General features: G+C 40.1%; 1 protein-coding gene across 2 annotated transcripts; it reads left to right on the top strand.

Annotated features, from left to right (window-relative positions):
* On the top strand, nt 1–20,333 carry smarcd1 (SWI/SNF related, matrix associated, actin dependent regulator of chromatin, subfamily d, member 1). Of its 2 annotated transcripts, none has more exons than XM_038696423.1 (13): nt 1–213; nt 6,422–6,597; nt 7,448–7,490; nt 9,790–9,912; nt 10,452–10,574; nt 10,931–11,047; nt 11,760–11,861; nt 12,268–12,429; nt 13,966–14,063; nt 14,200–14,335; nt 16,519–16,641; nt 17,758–17,859; nt 18,740–20,333. In XM_038696423.1, the coding sequence occupies exons 1-13, from the start codon at nt 28–30 to the stop codon at nt 18,791–18,793; spliced, it is 1,545 nt and encodes a 514-aa protein (XP_038552351.1). In that variant the 5' UTR covers nt 1–27; the 3' UTR covers nt 18,794–20,333. The 2 variants fall into 2 exon arrangements, with proteins under 2 accessions (XP_038552351.1, XP_038552352.1); XM_038696424.1 differs by lacking the exon at nt 1–213 and adding an exon at nt 5,490–5,604.
* The last annotated feature ends 156 nt before the right edge of the window (nt 20,334–20,489 follow it).

Raw genomic sequence — 20,489 nt, 5'->3', positions numbered from 1 at the left:
CCACCGGCGGCGACATTCAGAGAGGAGATGGCGGCCAGAGGGGGGTTTCAGACGGCACCGACCGGAGGTGGTGGTGGAGCAATGGGACCAGGACCACCGGTACCGGGCGCAGGACCCGGCATGGGCCCCGGAACTCCTTCTGGAAGGATGGTACCGTCCTCGGCCGCGCAGAACCACATGTACCGCTCCCCGATGCCCGGGCCTGGGTACCCGGTGAGATATCTCTCCATCTTTGCTGCTGACGCGTTAGCCAGTCCGCTAGAACAAAGCCACGTACCGCTGCTTTGTCACTGGCGGCTAACGTTAACCACCGTAACCGGTGCGGGCCACAGCTCAAAGTAGCTGGCAGCCCCGGCGAAAAGTGCGTCCCCGTCAGAAACGTTAAACCGACCACTTTGACTGACTATCGGAGTTTGTTTGTTGTTTGAATTTGCTAACCCTCCCGCCTGCTAACGTTAAGGTTAGTCACGGTAGCCAATTAGCTTAGCCTGCTAACGTCGCTAGCTGTTTACTGTGTTTCGTTGAGTTTGCTCGGTAAAATAAAGTATAGGTGGCTCTGATTAGTTTCTAAACAATGTGACGAAGATAACTATTTTTGTTAAGCGTCGTACTTTTGAAAGTACAAGCTTTTGTTTAACAACGTTATAAAAGTTAGCTTAAGTAAAAAATAAAAAAAAAATCGTCAACATCCATGCCTTGTTCACTTTTGAATGAAAAAGCTGCACGAAGCCACTAAACATTGTTAAAAACTGTGATTACCCTAGAGGTTCAACCTAGGACCAGACTGCACCCTGTGTGTATAGTAGTTGATGTTTGTGGCATGCCAGCTGGTGTTTTCCACGTTGCAGAGGCAACATCAGTGCCTGCGTTTGGCAAACTTACGGTCACCTGATTGTTAAAATAAGTGGACTAAAATGGTTTCTCCACAGATTATTTGTTTTGAGTTTTTCAAGCTTTCACTGTACAAGAGACTAGCTGCATTTGCACATATAAGCTGCTAGGATCCCCATTTGAATAAATTATCCAGAAGCTATTGTCTATATTTGGGAAAATTATATAACCGACTCACTTCATCCTAAAACGTGGAGTTTTGTCTTGAGCTTTCAGTTAATATTGATGTGATTTAGGTTTGGAGACATCAGCCAAAGCCCAAATAGCCCAAATACACACTTCCCAAATATTACATATCAAACAAGCAAAAGCGACAATAGTGTGATGAAAAGCCAGCGTGAAAACGTGTATTCATCTATTCGGTGTTCATCTATTCATATCAGGCGTGTGAACATTGTTTTTTGTTTGTTGGGTTTTTTTGCACTATGGTACATCGTTGATTATATAATATATTATAAGACTGAATATTAGATCATATAAAATAGACAATGTGGCCAACAAGCAGAATGTTGGTTAATCTTTTTAACTATGTCGTGCACTGAATTGGAGTTGGGCCGATAGACGATGCTATCTTACATCGCCAATGGTTGATAGACATCACAATGTTGAGCCGGTGTCGTTTATTGTTGCTTTACCTGGTCCGTGCTTTTAAAATATCCTCCATGACTTGTAACGTAATACCAAGTTTTTTACCAAGTGAAGTCTATGTGTGGGAAACATGCCTTTCTGAGTCAGAGAGCAAGTCTCTGTAAAGGATACTTTGTTTAAATACATTGGAAAACAAGTCACAAATCTTCAGCGAAAATAAATATAACTAGAGGTGCTCCGATCAGTATTTTTTGGACCCATCACTGAAAGCAGTATCGGTCTATACCAATCACTGAGTCTATTTGAAGCCTTTTATTTATCATGAAGCATTATACAATATACTGTAGATTTATTTAATTAGTCCGAAAGTATTAAAATTAACAGATGATAAAGTATCATTAAACGAAAACCGTATACTGTGAACATCTTATAGCTTGACAAATACAGCTTTCCCGTGGAGTAAACTACAAAAACAAAACAAACAGCATATTTATAAATTTGCTTAAACTATAAAGACTGCAACAAAAAAGTTTAGAAAAATATTTTAAAAAATATTTAGGAGATAAAGGAGCACAGGCATCCTGAGTCGATGATAAACTCTGAAGTAGCCGCTTTTTGTTCTGGAAAGATAAGGCAGATTGTGTGGGCTTTAAGCCTTGATTATACTTGGGAGCGGACTCAGACTACTTCTGTTGAGGCAAGGGTTATACTTTCCGTGTCTGCGAGTACGCTGGGGTCCGCGTGACGAAAAAATCGTCATCAGAGGGGGTATGCATAGGGTCCGCGCGGATGTCCGCGTGCCTCCCATTAGTTTGTGATGCACGGCGACAAGCCCTACCAGGGTTAGTATATTGTTAATATTACTTATAGTTACTATATTCATTATAATTTCATATGGTTTACAGGCTATAGGCGTTATATAATTTCAGTGGGTGTTTTAATCCTTGTGCAAGAAGCACAGTCTACATATTTTACATTGGCCTACTGCCACAGCTTTACCAGAGGAGAGAGTAGCAAACACTTTAAATACAGCCAGCAGGTTTTTATTTGAATTTTTTTTTTTTTAAAGGTTAAAGACATGGGAGATTTACAGGGAAAGATTTAATGCGAGGATACCAGGTGAGAACGGAAAAATACAGGAGAATCCCAGGGAAAACTGAAGGGTTGACATGGTAGGAGTAGAGAGAGGAGTCGGTTAATGTGATGCAGCATTCAGACCAAATGCGAATTTTCTCCTGGCGACGCTTTCCTCGCGTCAGTATAGTCGCTGCAAGTGTTCACACACAAGATGAGAAGGCGATTTTATTTTTTTGCATTGGCCGACAACGAAGTGGAACGGTGACGGCAGAAAACAGACTGTGCATGTCGTTGCAAAGTAAATACTGCGACATGCACAGTAGGCTAACTGTTTGTGTTATTTACACAGTATGTATATTTTAATAAAAATACAGAAACTAAAACTTTGTCAGTAGCATCGTGTTTTGCTTTACATGACTGATAAGACCGAATCAGAAACAAAATGTGAGTCTGTCATTGTTTTATAAAGTCCTCTGTTTTGCCCACCTGGTCAGCAGCGTTTCCAAACAAACATCTTCTGGTTCGCCGTTTTAATCTGGGAGGCGGAAACGTAGCAAAAGGTCTTCGTTTTATAACAAAAACAGAGAGAGAGAGAGGGAGAGGCAGTCAGCTGATTGAGTGCATGGCTCTTCTCTTTGCATCAGGAAACTCCTACTGAAGGATCAGTCTTTCTCTCTGCCTGTTGCGCTTAGTGTCTATTAAACTCCAGTTGCAGGCGGCGCGTGTGTGAGATGAGCGCGACCGTGACAGTTTCACATGATCGCTCCTGCTTGTTGCTCTGCTTGTATGATTGTTGCTCAACTCTCATTGTAAATGATTAACTGGGCGCATCAATCGCTTCCTGTCTGAAAAGGACTTTGGTGCTAGCTAGCTTTGAAAACTGCTCAGACCGCGTAGTGAAACTATTTTAGCTGCACCTGAAAATCTGTCTGGCGAGTATTACATCATCTGATCGGCTTTTCTTATCTGCCTTTTTAGCGACCACCGATCAAAGTAGTTAAGGCCATTATCGGCCGATTACGATCGGAGCTCCCTTAAATGTAACGGTGTTCCTTTTTTAGTTTTGCATCTATCATAAAACTGAGGGACAAATTGTGTATACCAAGACCTTTGAATAAAAGAAGTAATGTGTATCTAAACTGTTTTAATCTGTGACTGGTGTCGACATAACTTGTGTGAATTTGGGCTAATGTAGACCAGCAGTCCAAAACCTGAAAATATTCAGTTTACTATCACAAAATACAAAACTGCAGCTAATCCTGATAGTTGAGAAGATGGAATTCGGCAATGTTACTCATTTTGCTTCCAACATTATTGAAAATGAATTATTTTTCTGCATTTCAGATCTGTTTAAAACACGTGAATCTCATTTATTTAACCAGTTAAAAGACCCAATTGAGATTAAAATCTCATTTTGAAGAGTGATGGGGCAAGAGAGCCGCATAAACATTGTTACAACAATAAACAGAAACGATACAGACAAGTCCAACTGTCACACATTATAAATGAGTGAGCACAGTATTCTTTCCTCTTAATCCAGTCTTGTACTGGATTACTGTGTTGTCAAGGACAAACATCTAGTTATAATGCATAAACGGGTACAATTTCCAAAAAAGGATTCAGTAAAAATTTAGGAGCAGTGACATTGACCAACAGTACTATTATTCTTTAAAATTGATCCCTCATAGTTATCGGCTCAGGGGGGTTTCCACAGACACTAATAAAATGTAAAAGCACAATGACACAGTATCCAGCTTCTTTAGGCACTGGTCACGTGCGTTCATAAAGAGTAGATCACTGCAATCCAATAAAGGTGAATATAAATTACCAAGTATTTGTTTCCTTACCTGGAGGGAGAATTAGGATTTATTTCCCAAATAAAAGAAAATGAATTTAAGTTTAAGCTTTCAAACAAGGTTTTCAATGTGTGATTGTACTCTTGTGACTGTAAGACCCAAGTTTTCCCAAATGCGTTAAAGATGGTGGAAATATTTTTAATATTCCGATCTGTGCTTTTATGCCTCCGTGCTGGCAGTAGCCGGAAGCATGATGTATTTGGATAGTCCCATTGTTGCAAACGCGATATTTCAGGAATGTTGTGAGGGAATTTCTTCAAATTTGGGGCAAACGTCCACTTGGACTCAAGGATGAACTGAATAGAATTTGGTGGTCAAAGGTTGCTTTGAGCTCGCAAAACATGCCGCCGCAAATCAAGAATTGATGGTGTAATTTCACACAGATGTTTTATGGGATATATGGAACCCAAAAGGTCAAAGGTTAACTTCACTATGACCTCATAATGTCCTGCGAAAACACCATTGGCCACTATTCAACACCATAACTCAGGACCAGAAGGTGAGATTGTGAACACATTTCACAGTTGGTCTGACACTGAATAGGCGGCACTTTTGTCAAGATTTTAGCTTAATTTCACGCATGTTGACTGGGGCGACCTCTGATATGTATAGCAATTGTAAGTTGCTTTGGATAAAAGCGTCAGCTAAATGAATAAATGTAATGTAAATCATGATAGAAAGTCATTTGTCACTGGTCCACGGCAGTTGTAGTTATTGCTACTTAGCTACTGAAAACCAGAAACAAAGTTCAGTGAAAGGATTTTTTTTTCTCTAGCGTCCTTGACTGCTTTCACTCACACAAGCAGCCTTTCACAACATAGTCGGAGAAGCTTCATACTCCAAATACTGCAGAGCTCCAGTTGTTCTCAGGCAAACCAAGGTTGAACTGATGTAGCGCTAAAGAGCACTTAATGATCAACATGCAGTCGCTTACTGCCCACACTGCGCTGTGTGGAAAAGGCAGAGCGTATTCATCAAGCCTGTATTGTTGACAAGTCAATGTCCATCATTCTTCCTCCCTTCCACTCTCCACTATATGCTGCGGAGAGAGTGTGCTTTGCCTTCATTTGTTGGACTGGCTGCTGGAGGGAACGCTGCAATCAGTGATTTGTCCTTTTATCTTTCGTTCTCACCTGCACACATGCAGTTAGATACCCGAAGTCGGCTGTTTGAGTTCTTGGCCCATGGCTTGGTGAGTTGGAAACAGGGGTTGTTCTGTGGTAACTTATTTAAAGGTGCCAGCATGTGAATTGTTGTTACCTCTTGTAGGACCTGGCCGACGCCTTAAATATCAAAGTATGTGGATTTGATGATGTAAAAGCAGGGTTTGTATATCCTGTAAACAATACAGAGCTCTTATGTGCTGCTGATTATGAGCTATGCTATTTGTTTTTCGTGCACTTAAATAACTTAAAGGGGTAGTTTTGATTTTGAAGTGTGATTGTATGATGTACCCATACATAGTCAATGTATTACCTACAGTAGTTGGCGGCTTGCACGCGCTCAGTTTGGAGAAGCAGGCAGCATTGAAGTTGAGCAATGTACTGATGTGGACTGAGGCAGCAGCAAAACATATTTTTAGCCACCTAAAAAGGTCAACCTAAAAAAAAAAAATCAATATCACTTTAACTGTACGCTATATTTAGAATATGCTTTACCTTGCTGTCAGACAGCCCTTTCTCACAGGGAGCTGCTGCTAAAACTGAACCTGGAACAGAAGCAAAAGAGGAAAATCGGAGTCTACATTTGCTAAGCTAGCACATTTACCTTACAACATGTGAAATATGTGGGTGCACAGATCAGATTCCTGCAGTCTGAAGAAATCTGGGAATGAATATAGTCGTCACTACTGAACTCTCTCTCCAAAACCTCAATGCAATTGGTCAGATATCTCTATACTAAAGACTTAAGGGCCATTAATTAGAAAACAAATGTCCAGAAAATCTTTTCCACATGTTTTTTTTTGTTTGTTTTTTAAATAAGAATTTTTACCTTTATTCTGTGTGCAGAGACCAGGCATGCCTCCATCCAGCCGTATGACCCCACAGGGACCAGCCATGGGCCCCCCAGGATATGGCAACAGCCCAGTGTCTCGCCCTGTGATGCCTGGCGTGATGGACCCGTCTCGCAAGAGGCCCGCCCCCCAACAGATTCAGCAGGTGCAGCAGCAGAACCGCAACCAGCAGTAAGTGGCCCTTCTCCTCGTGCAGCAGCCATGCTGCTTCTCTTCAACCAGGATCACCTTTGTTGTTCTAGACACATGGGGATATCAGCCTGTACAGAACTTAAAATTGTGTTTTGATTGTGATCAGAGGTCTCCATGGGTTTGTTATTTCAATCCTGCAGCCTCCCTCGGCCGCAGACACGCCATCCTGCTCCCATCCTCACCTGTTGAGATTTTGATTACTGCAACAGTTTTTTCATATTGAAAATCTGTCTTTCCTGTCCACATAGAAATAAGGGACATATAGAGACATGCCATTACAGTTACTCAACGGTTACTTGATGTGAATAAAAAATTAGGCTCAATAAATGTCTTTAAAAATAAAAAAAAAGCTTCAGCTTGATGCAGTGGGAACTAGAACAGGAAAAAATTCTCTTTTTCTAACACAAACCAGACTCTGGAACAGCAGTTTTGTTTAATGTTACTGACTACAGCTGAAACAATTAATCATATGATGAAACGACAGGAATGTAATTGACAGCTATTTTGATAGTTTAATAGATTTTTCATTTCAGTGTCCTGAATGCCAGGTTGGTCAGGTTCTCAAATGTGTTGGCTTTTCTCTGTTTGTTTAGAGGCATACATTAACATGCATGGTTCAGCACAGTAATGATAGTAACATCATCGCCGGATTAAATTCATATATGGATTACAAGGCTAACTGCTATACCATACAGTACAACATTTGTTTTTGGACCTGTGAGATCCTTATCCCACGAGCCCTTTAGACCAGGGACCAAATTATTGTTAAGTATTGCTCTGCTCTGACCCACATTTAAACGTGCCTTGTTTTGATCATTTGTTTTTGCAGCACAAAGAAGAAGAAGATGGCTGATAAAATTCTACCTCAGAGGGTGAGTATTAGTCACGCAGCAGTCCCTGGGAATCAATTAATTCTGGCCTTGATTGTGTTGGAAAGATTACATTTGCTTTTCCATTTGCAGTGTTTCCCACAGAATGACATTGTAACTGTGGCAGCTGGGGGGCGGGGGTTAGCAGGGTATATTTCTGGTTCCAGTAGGATATTTCTTATTTCACCATTTTAATTCTACTTCATTCTCCACCTTGTTTTAGTATTTACTCACTCAGTGTTTCCCACAGACACAGACAGTTGATTCTGACTAGCACCTATGTGCAGCGTGCTAACCTTGGCAGCCTTAGGTTACGTACATTGGTTGCTCATTACTTATTTGAAGGTGGGTGTCAGAAATTACCAGCGTTGTGTTGGACAGATTTCATGATACCAACATTAACCATTTAACCTTGGATTGATTCACTAATATTCTCTGCGTGGAAAAGCCAGCAACAACCCTTCCTCCTCCAGCGTATGATCATGTTTTGATTCAGACTGTGCATGAAGAAGAGGGACTATTTACAAACCGTTCAGTTGTCATTGTGTTTGAGAAAGAGAGGGGAGGACACAAGCGAGCCGGAGGATGTGCTGGGCAAATATATGCGCTGCCCGCAGCTCTGCAGACAATTACGATTTCTTGTTCATGTTTCATGTGGCGATTAGCGTTGATATTGTGGCCATAAATAAATCAATGTATGGGAAACAGTCACTAGTTGAATTTGCTTCCTTTCCCTTTAGTTCTCTTTCCTCTCACTCACATGCACACAACTGTACCTCTCTTCTCTTACTGTAAACACACCAGTTTGCCCCGCCTCTTTCTGTTTCACCCATGTGTCTGCTGTGTTGGCTTTCTTTATAAAATTCCCGAAAAGACACAGAACTCAGCTTTTGGCTTTTTCCACCTAGGCTTGTTCCTATTGGCGATTGGATCGCCTATCGACAATTCAAGGGATGATCAGCGATTGGTTTTTCGTGCGCCGATTTTAAGGCGCATTTAACTGACTCAGTATCAGAACTGTGATGACATAAAAACAGTCTCTAGAATCTGCACCACACTGCTCTGTTTCCCATTCATTGATTTCTTTGTGGCGACACGATAGCAATGCTGACTGCCACATAATACTGGCCTATTTAATGAGTAAAATCATAATGATGCATTCATTCACTCAGCACCTCCGCTTGCGTGCCCTCCATATTGCACAGCTACATATCTGAAAGTATTCATCTCGTCACAGAGAAGCTGGAGGCTGCATGGTAACTATAGCGTCTGCAGTTTCAGCATGTTTGATTATTGTGTAAAAGTTGTTGGAGCAGTTACACCTCAGGGCTCGTTTAAGCTTACTTAAGACAATTTTTACTGTCCCTCCTTCCAAAAGTTATTTATCAGTGTTACAACAAAACCAAAGACTTATAAGTTATGTTATACTGTTAATATCGGTTATTAAATACATCCTGGATATAAAAAAAAAAAACTAAAATGTGTAATCACAGTTAAAATTACAAAAAACAAAAAGGTTATAGTCAAAAACATACCAATAAGTCAAATATGACATGCTCTCTCACCTGCTGACAGCCATTCAATAAAAATTTTTTACACAGAGCAGCGGATTCAAGTGGCCTCTAGCCTAATAGCGCCATAGTAGCGACCTGTCAATCACAAGGTAGTCCTGCCCAAAAGCATACTCTGCATTATTGTCTATTTTACCCAAAATAGGGCCATTATTTACTAAATCAACATCATGCTGTGTTGAAGAAGACTTGAAACTAGCGACTGAAACCATAAACTCATTAGGAAAGTGTTTACTGAGGTAATAATTCAGATGAGAAGTTTTTACCATTATTTGTAATGGAACCGGACTTCTTTTTGCACCCAGCGGACTCGCCCACTGCTGGCCTTTAGAGAGAATCCAAGGTTAAGTACCATCTGCACAGTTTCACTTTCAGGACCCCAAGGTTGCTGCTTGATTAAGATTAGTGAAATAATATGACAACCACTCGTCACGTCACCACTGGATTGGACAACGGTGCACGCCAAGAGCTGCAAAACAACTACAAGAGTTTCTATTTTTTATTTTTTTTAAATACTGATGTTTTTGTTGCTAGTTCAACTGTCACAGTGTTACTTTTTATTGGCCTCGGGCCACCGTTATTGTCGAGCCCTGCACCTGCTTACTGTCGTGGTCTTGTTAGCTATGTTCTGCACATGTTTGAGACAGGTGACCACTTTATGAGATATAATTGAAAACTCTGTGTTCTGTGTGTTTCATTGGATGTTTTACCACCATTGTCTTGTCTGACAGATCAGGGAACTGGTCCCAGAGTCTCAGGCTTACATGGATCTGCTGGCTTTTGAGAGGAAGCTGGACCAGACCATCATGCGCAAGAGGCTGGACATTCAGGAGGCCCTCAAGAGGCCCATTAAGGTAGGTTTCAATTAAAGTCTTCACTCAGGTTGAGTCCTGAAATTAATTTCAAAGCCATTCAGAACCCTAGGGGCCTTTCTGCTCCCGATAACTACACATCATTCTGTAGAGGTGTGTTAAGGCAGTTCATACATTTCACTGGTTCCCATGTATGTGATTTTTATCAGTGAACCAGACTTCAAGTCATATGGATTTTTTAAAGTAAGGCGCTGCTGTGTTGTCATTTTTATAAAAAAGGAATGTTGATGCACTTGACAGAAATATTTTATACACTACTGGAGAATAGTAGTATATTGAATGGTGCCATATACCCAGCTAATCTTTGATGTTTTATTGAATGTCCTCTGGACGTCCACATTCAGCAAACCATATGTAATCTTAAATATAGCTTCACGCAGTCACAGCAGAGCTATCTCAGCTTTCCCTTGAGTAAAGTTGACATGACTTATTTTAATGAGCTGTGTTTAGAAAACTTAAGTTATCAAGTCATAGTTGAGTAAGTGATGGCACATCATTTTCTTTTGACTGATTGATTCCAGCAAAAGAGAAAGCTTCGGATCTTCATATCCAACACCTTCAACCCTGCAAAGCCAGATGCTGAGGATGGCGAAGGCACAGTTGCATCATGGGAGCTACGTGTTGAGGGGCGTCTACTGGAAGATGTAAGCTTCATGATTGAGATATATTGGTTTAATTTACTAAAATATGGATATTTTCTGTATGTACAGTATTTATTTATTTATTTATTAAATAAATACTGTACACACTAAACCTAACACTAAACTACTTCAACACTATTTCTTTACTCGATTCTTTTTTTCCCAAAACACTGCCAAAATAACCCTCTAAATTTTAAATGTCTTCTGTTGGGCTACATTGAGTAAAGACTATGAAACAGGGAATGTTTAGTTGTGATGTTAAATGTTCAAAATGTTTTACCAACACCAATTTTGTACAGAGAATAAAAACAAAATTGCTTGCATTCATATTTCCAATAACAGTAACATTTGCTTTGCAGACGGCCGTATCCAAGTATGAAGCCACAAAACAGAAGCGGAAGTTCTCCTCTTTCTTCAAGTCTCTGGTGATTGAGTTGGACAAGGATCTGTATGGTCCCGATAATCACCTTGTGGAAGTAAGATAATTTATTTGATGTATGTGAATATATACATCTATAGATTTTTACCCAGTTGTCCCTTCTAGGATTATGTATTATGTTCTCTGTTCTATCTATGAAAGGAGCGGTCACTGTTTTTCCCGTCATTTTCTGCTTTTAAAATCTCAATTAAATATAGGGCTACAGCTAACAATTATTTTCATATCGATTAATCTGCAGATTATTTTCTCAATTAAATGATTAATTATTCTGTATTTAAAATATCAGAAAACAGTATTTTTTAAAATGCCCCCATTATATTTTCCTAGAGTCCTTGCTGACATCTTTAGATTTCTTTTTTAATTATACAAGGCAAGTAAATGCAAAAATTCTTACTTTGGAGAATATAAACCCATCTCAAGTGTTTGACAATTTTGCTTAACATCAAAGTAGTTGCCAACTTAATCAACTCATAATTTCTGCTCTAATTCAGTTTTCTTTGTGTGTTATTTCTGTTTATTCCTTCATGGTTACTTTAGGTTTTAGATGGGGACACAACCTTGTTATTAGGGTCATTTAAATACAATCCGCTATCACAATGAGAAACTTATTTTATTATGTTTACTTTAATGGTGATCTAATGGTAGGAATTAGGTGTTTGTTGCTGCAGTGACAATTGAAAATGTGTCCTTGTAAATGAAGAATATCAGTTTATAGATCGATGGGTCTTGTTATTGAAATGTCCTTTTAGTGGCACAGGACTGCCACCACCCAAGAGACTGATGGGTTCCAGGTGAAGAGGCCTGGTGATGTGGGTGTTCGCTGCACCGTCCTGCTCATGCTTGACTACCAGGTAAATGCTTGGGGGTTCCTGTTTACTGCGTCTCAATAGGCCCTGAGGTGTGTTAATGTTGCCTTCAAGTGCTCTTCAAACATTTGTTCAGATATTGGAGAGGTTAATAAAAGGGACACCCAAATGTCACTTGTCAGTTTGCTTTAATCCCTGTCCCGCTTCCATCGTTGTTTCTTTACATTTCATTTAGTCATTCATCTGACGCTTACATCCAAAGCGACTTACAATTGCTATATATGTCAGAGGTTGCACGCTTCTGGAGCAACTAGGGGTTAAGTATCTTGCTCAGGGACACATTAGAGTCTCACAGTGGATTTGTACCCAGGTCTCTCACACCAAAGGCATGCATCTTATCCACTGTGCCATCACCACCCTTAATTCCACCACCTTTCTTTCTTCCAAACAGCCCCCTCAGTTCAAGCTGGACCCCCGGCTGGCTCGAATGCTGGGTATCCACACCCAGACCAGACCTGTCATCATTCAGGCCCTGTGGCAGTACGTCAAGACCCACAAACTCCAAGATCCTCATGAGCGCGAGTTCATTAACTGTGACAAATACCTGCAGCAGGTGAGTGGAGTCCTGTTTTTTATGTTAACACACCTTCAACCTTACATTAAATGTATACATGTATGTATACGCTCTAAAACACACAAAGCAGACCTTTTTGATCTTTAAAAACTTGAAAACAAACTTGAGCGGGTGCATGAAGCAGAAAGGATTGACACTGTCATGGGTGTCCTGCTTAATTCCTGCTCTTGCTCTCTACACTTCACTCTGTCCTTGTATGGATGGAGACTCTCACTCTTTCTGGGTCACTGCCTGGTTTCCCAGTGGATTTATTGCTACTGCGCAAAGATAAACAGGCTCATGGAAGGTTAATGGTGAATTCCTAAAAAGTGAACGCATCCACACAGTCAGTAAAAATGATCACTATAGATTGTAATAGCAGACCCCAACAAAGATGCTCACAAGTCTTTGAGCTAGAGTCCAAGTCAAGTCTCAAGTCTCTCGTGGTTATTACGAATGCTGTATCACCTGCTGTGTTCAATCCAGGTTGCTAATGAAACTGCATGGCTATAAGGAATTCTGTAACTGTAACCTGTTTTTCATTTACAGAGCACAGCCATGTAATGTGCAATGCAATTATTGACAGCTTATTAAATACTGTAAGTCAACATACTCCCCAGACTCTTAAACCCAGTGTAACGTTAACTAAATAAAACTGTGATGTTGCATAATCAACAATAAACCTGTAACCTGTTTTTAACTTACAGAGCACAACCATAATGTGCAATGCAATCACTGACAACTTAAACTATTGTAAGTCAACAATCCACTAGACTCTCAAACCAGTGTAACGTTATAACTAAATAAAACTGTAAGGTTACATGATCAACAATAAACCTGTAACCTCTTTCTAGCCAACAGTAATAATTAACGTGATGATTACGTTAATCGACCACCACAAGTTCGGCAAGTAAACAAACGCTCATTCATGGCTATATATAGCGTGCTAGCCTATTAGCTAGGCTCCTAATGTGCTTGCTAATAACGTTTTTTAAGCTGGGTCTCTGACATTGACAGCATTGTGTTGGACAAATTTGTGCAGCTGTGTTCGTGAGGGAGAGAGAGGGACGGGTGAGAGGATGTGCTGCGCGAATGCGCTACGGCGCTCTGCAATCAAATACGATATTAAATTGGCCTAGTAAAAAAAAAAAAAGTTGAAAATCAATCATCATGTGGTGGTCAGCTTTCATATTGTGGCGGGCTGCCACAAATAAATGTACGTATGGGAAACACTGAGTGTATTTATTCAAAATAAGCATAAATACTTGAGCCACAGGGAAGTTCATGGCACTCTTACTTTGAACATAAAGCTGCCCAGGGACTGCAGATGAAAGTTTGCCTTTTGGCTAAATCTTGACACATTTACATTATATTGATGTGTTAATTAGCTAGATAGTTGGATAAAATAAATCATTAAAGCAAAGTAACTCAACCTGTTCTCCAGTATTGTCTCTATAATTGGCAGGTCTACATTTAGTGGTGTGTCCAAGCAGTATTTGCTACATAAGTAAAGTGTGTGCTGGTTTCATTTTGCAGATCTTTGAGACTCAGCGAATGAAGTTTTCTGAGATCCCGCAGCGCTTGCATGCACTCCTGATGCCCCCAGAGCCCATCATCATCAACCATGTGATCAGGTAACCTCTTTACAACAATGCATATATGAAGCTGGACTGTTGTTTAAACCCAGTCTTGATGGTTAATTGAATCACCTGCTGCTAATGCGATATATCCACATACTGCTAAAACTAAAGGTACTGTATTCTTTTATAGTGTGGACCCTAATGACCAAAAGAAGACTGCCTGCTATGACATTGACGTAGAAGTGGACGACACACTGAAGACCCAGATGAACTCCTTCCTGCTGTCCACAGCCAGTCAGCAGGAAATAGCAGGACTGGACAACAAGGTAAAGACCCCGAGTTTCAGGCAGACACATCCTTCGCCTGAGTAATGAAAGGGACACGTGTTTCCTGTTTCCTGCTGTATTTCTGTTCTTTTTTTTGTGGGTTTTTGATCTATGAAATTACTCGACCTTTAGAACATCTTGTACTTCAACAAATGTCACACAAAGAGAAAGCACCTCTTATTTTCATGGAGTAGTTTGTAATAGCACGTCTTTCTTCGTGACACTTTCTATCTGTCATGCAGAGGTGATTTTAAGCACACTCAACTCAGATACAACCTGAATGGGCAGATTTGTCATGTAGTTTCTGTTCCGTTGAGCTGCTGTGTAGGTTTCTTTCCCCTGTTTTGTGAGCCTGCTGAGGGCAATTTCACGCATATCTGCTCTCCCAAATGGTTGCCTGTAAATGATTGCCTTCTTTTAAGCCCATTTTGAGGTCAGTCAGGTCTTCTTGGCCTCCTGCTAGCAGCCATTACCTTGGCTGGGATAGCTGTAATCACATTGATAAGAGACAGAGCCGTTCCCCTGAGAGACGTCCTCCGGTGTAGTCTTTGTTCAGAAGTCAACAGTGTAAATAGAGAACATGTTTGTAGTTTACAGGCGCCATTCATTTGGTTAGTTTATTTTGGTGACTACTACTGATATACACCCGGTTCCTGTCGGGTTGATATAACAGTTTGTAGCAAAGCCTTAGTTTTCTCTGTAAGTATATTGTCTTGTGATACTAAAAAGATCATCAGATTCATGTAAACTTCGGACAGGAGAGACATTCCCCTTATACCCGTCTTTATATACCTGTGTTTAACCCACTTCTTCCAACTCGAAACTGACTCCTTTACTCCAGCTGTAATGGCCTGCAGTCTCCCGTTGTCATGAGATGCTGATCAGGCAATGCAACTGTAGAACTGTATTACACTCAGCATTGCACCTGTGGGTCTGACCATGATAATGAGGTGGGTCGTCTATGCTGGTCCCTGATCTACTGTCCTTCTACCCTGACGGTCAATATGAGTTGTGAGCTTGTTGTGAAACAAGTTAATAGCTTGTAGTAGATATAGAGAATCTGCTGACTGTTGTGTCATTCTTATTACTGCAGTGATGTTTTTTCATGCGTTATTTTGTGGTAAAGGTTTGCTTTATCACATCTGTTCTTTTTTTATTGGAAAGAACACAGCAGTCTTGGTTTGTTTCCATCTTTTTTGCCAGAGATTCATTAAACCAGCGAAGAAGGCTTAGTAATTACTTGTATATCTAAGACAGCACTTCGCAAAGCGGGTAGCTCTAAAGTTCCCTGTGGCATTTTCTTATAAACATACAAGATGTAGTTTACATTCAGTGTTATTCAAAAAAGTGCATTGCTGTATCATTAAGATCTTTACTTTATTTGGCAGGGACAGTATTAATGACATTGCTAAAAAAACACATGCCAGAGTTAGCCAGAAAGGCAAATTTTCATCTGTAGTCCTGGGGTAAGTAGTAGTTGAAAGCATGATGTTAAGGATAAAAGTGTTGAAAATACAATTAAGTGAAAAATATGCAGATACAGAGCCTGCACTGCATAGAGACAAGAGAGACAGCTCTTATGACGCACAGAAACAACAATACCATGACAACACAAAGTTAGGTCTGATGCAGTGTGGATATTATGTACAGAGGCTAAATTGAGCATGAGCAGCTCTTGCACTAAACATAAGACGCAGGATTATTCCTTTTTTTTACTGTATATTTTTAATAATATATCATTATAGTAAAAAAAAAAACCTGGCTGCATTTACATTAACTACATGTTTTATAATATACAATTTCAAATGTATCAAAATGAAAGAAAGCCCTGTTATTATTATTCTGCCGCTAAGGCTGATGACAACAGCTCACATTTGCTTGGTTGTTGTAGTAATGCAATCATACTTTCTGGCAAGTTTTCCAGGTCCACAGTAGTTAAAAATGGCAAATGTCAGAGCAAGCAGTGTAAAGATTTGTTGCTGTAACTAAAGCTCAAACAATGCTCATACATCTTTGGGGGCCACAAGGAAGCGGTGCTGTGGTTTTTAAAAACAGTTTTGGAAGCACTGATCTAGGGAACACTTTATGGAAAATGCTGATTAAGAAAACACCTTTTCTCACTTTTTCTGTATCAATGATATTCTTAATCCGGTGTAATTAATACCAACTATTTTTCTTTTCAGATCCATGAAACCATTGAGACCATTAACCAGCTGAAGACCCAGAGAGAGTTCATGTTGAGTTTTGCCAGAGATCCTCAGGGCTTTATCAACGACTGGCTGCAATCCCAGTGCAGAGACCTCAAGGTGAGTCTGTCTCTCGTGACTGCTGGCTGAATCTTCTAGAAACTTCAGGTGCCAAGTTGCTTCTTCTTGAAAACAAAAAGGATCCACCTTACCGCACATCATCAGTATTTATCACATCGACTGACAGTGTACCGTCAATCCCTACATGCTGTGTGTGCTTTTAAATACTAGAAACCATTTAAATCGGGTAGAATTTCGGGGATAAATATGTTAGTAGTTCAGAGAGAAATTCTGTACAGATTTGTGAGTTGGGTTATTTCAATAAAATTTACTTGATAACCCATTAAAATGCAGCAACTACAAGCACATTCTGTAGGTGCTATAACATAACAAGATATTAAGGAATGTAGAAAAACACTATCAGAAGCAGAATAAAGCAAGCGGATACAAGAAAAATCAATTCCTGCACTTAAAAAAAGCACACCTGGAGAACACTCATCACCAATAGATGGACCTAAGAGTATCTCAGTAGGAAACACTCTTTTAAACTAACTTAAACAGCAACCTGGCATGCATTGATATCTAACGTCAAGAAACAGTCATAAACATAGCCTCTGGCTAAGTTCAGTTCAGAAAATTCCTTGAGGTCATGTCCGAGGTTAAAAATATTCAGTCTTGCCGTGGTTTTCTGTGGCACAGTTACTTCAAGGTTCAACTGTGGGGGGGAAGAGGGCTCCATTACGTAAGTGCACCATGCTCTCTGAAAACACAGGGTTCATGCTAACTCAGGTGTGACAAAGGAGGGCAGAGTCAAAATAGAGCGTGAAACATTTAATAACATGTCTGAGTGGATACACACCCACCTCCCCCTCCGTCCATGAGCCGATTAACTGCTGACCTGCTGTCACCCACCTGCAGTGTTTGTTCAGCCAAATCTCTGTGAAATTGAACGAATTCAGTCCAAAGCTTGCAGGCTGCTTCCACAGCAACAACCCAGTCAACCTAATCCACAAAAAAAAGTTATCTTGTGACAATATGTTCGCCATTGCTGCGATTTGATTCAGGCGCTCTGATAGATGTTATTTACCCTTACAGCATCCAGCATCCAGTGCTCTGTAATTTCTCCGCTGTCGGACCAGTGAAGTTATATCTAAAGGTGTTTTTCTCTTTTTACAGACGATGACAGATGTGGTAGGAAACCCAGAAGAAGAGCGAAGAGCAGAGTTTTACTACCAGCCCTGGGCTCAGGAGGCGGTCTGTCGCTACTTCTACTCCAAGGTAACCTGTTTTTCCTCTTCTTATTCTTCCTTCTATGTTTTGTCTTTATGTTTAGCCATGCTAGGCTACATGGTCCTACTTTGTTCCAGAATTTGGTGCAGACTGTATTATCTCAGTTATTTGATGAATTGCCATGGAAGGTTGTATTCATGTTCTCAGAGAATGGATCACATTGACATTGGTGATCCCCTGACTTTTTCTGTAGTGCCACCATGAGGTTGACATTTGTGGTTTTAAGTGAAATGTCTCAACAACTATTTGATGGATTTCCATGAAAATTGGTACTGACATTCATGGTGCCTAGAAGATGAATTATAACAACTTTGGTGATCAGTTTTACTTAGTTTAGTGCTAATTGAGGCTGCAACTAATAAATTATCTGCCAATTATTTTCTTGAGAAATTGTGTCAAATGTCACAAAACTTATGGGGGGGGGGAGCAACAACTGCAGATAGTTTCAGTCACTTCTGCTTATTTTTTCCAACTAACAATCCAAAACCAAAGTTATTCAATTTACTATCAGATACTACAAAGAAAAGCAGCAAATCATCACATTATTTTCCTGTTGATATACTAACTAGTTAATTGTTTCAGATCTAGTACTAATTAGCAAATGTTAGCATGTTAACACACTAAGTAAAGATGGTAAACATAGAGCTAGATAAGTAGGGGTCATGCCATAGACTAGCAGCTCTTTTCTTGGTTAAAATTAGGATTTAAAGGCAGCTTGAGAGAATAGTGTCACCTACCCCAGTAGAGCATAGCATGCTCTGTGTTAGCATGGCTGTAGACTCTTAGTTGTTTGTTGTCATCCCCATTGTTGACAAATTATCATAGCATTGTCTCCTGGTGATTAAATATTTTTTTGTGAAAACATCAGGTCCAGCAGAGGCGGCAGGAGCTGGAGCAGGCACTCGGCATCAGGAACACCTAGAGAAATGTGTCCATCCACAGGCGGCAAATAAGGAGACGCACTGTGCCGTCAGAGATGACTAACATGTGCGTGTGCCGGATTTTCAAAATGAATTCCTCAGAGTTTTTTGACAAACTTAGAGAGACGTAGATACTAGATGGCTTTACCGTTATATAGAATGTCCTTTTTTTGTCGTCACCCTGCAGCTCGACTACTATTGCAGATAGCAGTTTGGTTGCTACTTCCACTTATTTTTGTGTTCCCCCCTCCCCCAATCACACCGGAGCTCCTTGAGCACAATGTATTTTCTCTTGCATGTCTAAGCCTTACCTGGAAGCATTCCTTTCATTTTGCGCCCACAATAAAGTACAGATTGTACACAAATGAAAAGCAGAGGGCAGATTGTACTGGCCAACTTTTTAATGTATTTTGTACCCAAATCTAAAAATATCTTAAATCAGCTGGAATGTGTTGATTCTGCCATGTTCCCCTTTTTTAGAAAGTAGATTTACATTTTGCACTCCTAACCCGGCCCCAAGATGCTTGTTCATTCAATTAGATATTGATTGTGATTGTGTTTGTAATCAATCAGGCTACTTTGCTGCACATTGGCTGTTCATGTGTCACTTTGTCTTAAGTTCTCATCGGTTTGTTTTGACAGTTTGTGCCACAGTCTCGAGAGTTGAGAGACGTTGAAAAGCTCAATCAAGGCAAAATATACATCTTTTGTTAAGAGTGGCATTTAGTATGAAGTTGTTTCTTTTCTTTATTATCAATGATCCTTGTTTTAAAATATGTATTATATCAGTACTTGTCTTGTTAGCTAGTACAGATTATCAAGGAAGTAGCTAGTATGAGTACCTCTAGTCTATATAGTTTTGTAAATACTGAGCAGAAAAAAAACTGATGGATGTGAAGTAAAATTGTATCTCTTATCCTGGCAGATGTTTTCTCAACTCTTTGTCTATGCTCAGATAGTTGAACCAGTATTTATATCGTTAACCAGACCTCGCTGTCAGAGCACACTGATTTAGCTCTCCACAACATAAAGACGGCAGTTTGACGAGCCACTGCTCTGCGGGACAAAATGGCTTTCACATCGCCTGCAGGCTGCGAAACGTTCAATCTTCTGCTTTTAGTTTTGTGTATTTTAATTATGTGCAGAGAAGCCATAAACACTTGAACAAGCTCGGTCGCACGTGCGGGCGAGCAGATTTAAGGAGTCGTAGCTTCTTCGTACGCTGGCTGAAGACCTGACGCCTTTTTTCGGTTTAATGGTTGTTTCTCTGAAGGTGAAGATGAGTGTCCTGGCTGAAACGTGTGTGTGTGTGTGTGTGTGTGTGTGTGTGTGTGTGTGTGCATTTCATTAATGAATTCCAAGAATACACTAATGTGGGTTTGGGCGGGTACATGTGCTGAAACAAGCGGTGGGAACCTCTGGGGTATAAAACACAACACTGGGGGGACTGTAGTATTATTTGAATCTGCAGACTTTTTCATGGACCAAACCTATTTTTCTGTATGTTCTTATTATGTTATAATAAAGGATATGTAAAATGTACTAGTTTGTGTCTGACAATGATTTATTTTACCTCTTCATGATGAAAAACTGCTTTAATATGCCTTTATAGGATAACAATACAGCTGCAACTAACAATTATGGTGGATGTACACCAGTGCTTAAAAGCATCAGTGCTACAATGTACAAATACTTTAT

This window comes from Micropterus salmoides, unplaced genomic scaffold, assembly GCF_014851395.1.
Source record: "Micropterus salmoides isolate LMB-PRFRI ecotype aquatic unplaced genomic scaffold, ASM1485139v1 Ms_hic_scaffold_4, whole genome shotgun sequence".
Classification (NCBI taxonomy): domain Eukaryota; kingdom Metazoa; phylum Chordata; class Actinopteri; order Centrarchiformes; family Centrarchidae; genus Micropterus; species Micropterus salmoides.
The sequence above is the reverse complement of the archived record's forward strand: the minus strand, read 5'-3'. Positions and strand labels throughout refer to the sequence as shown.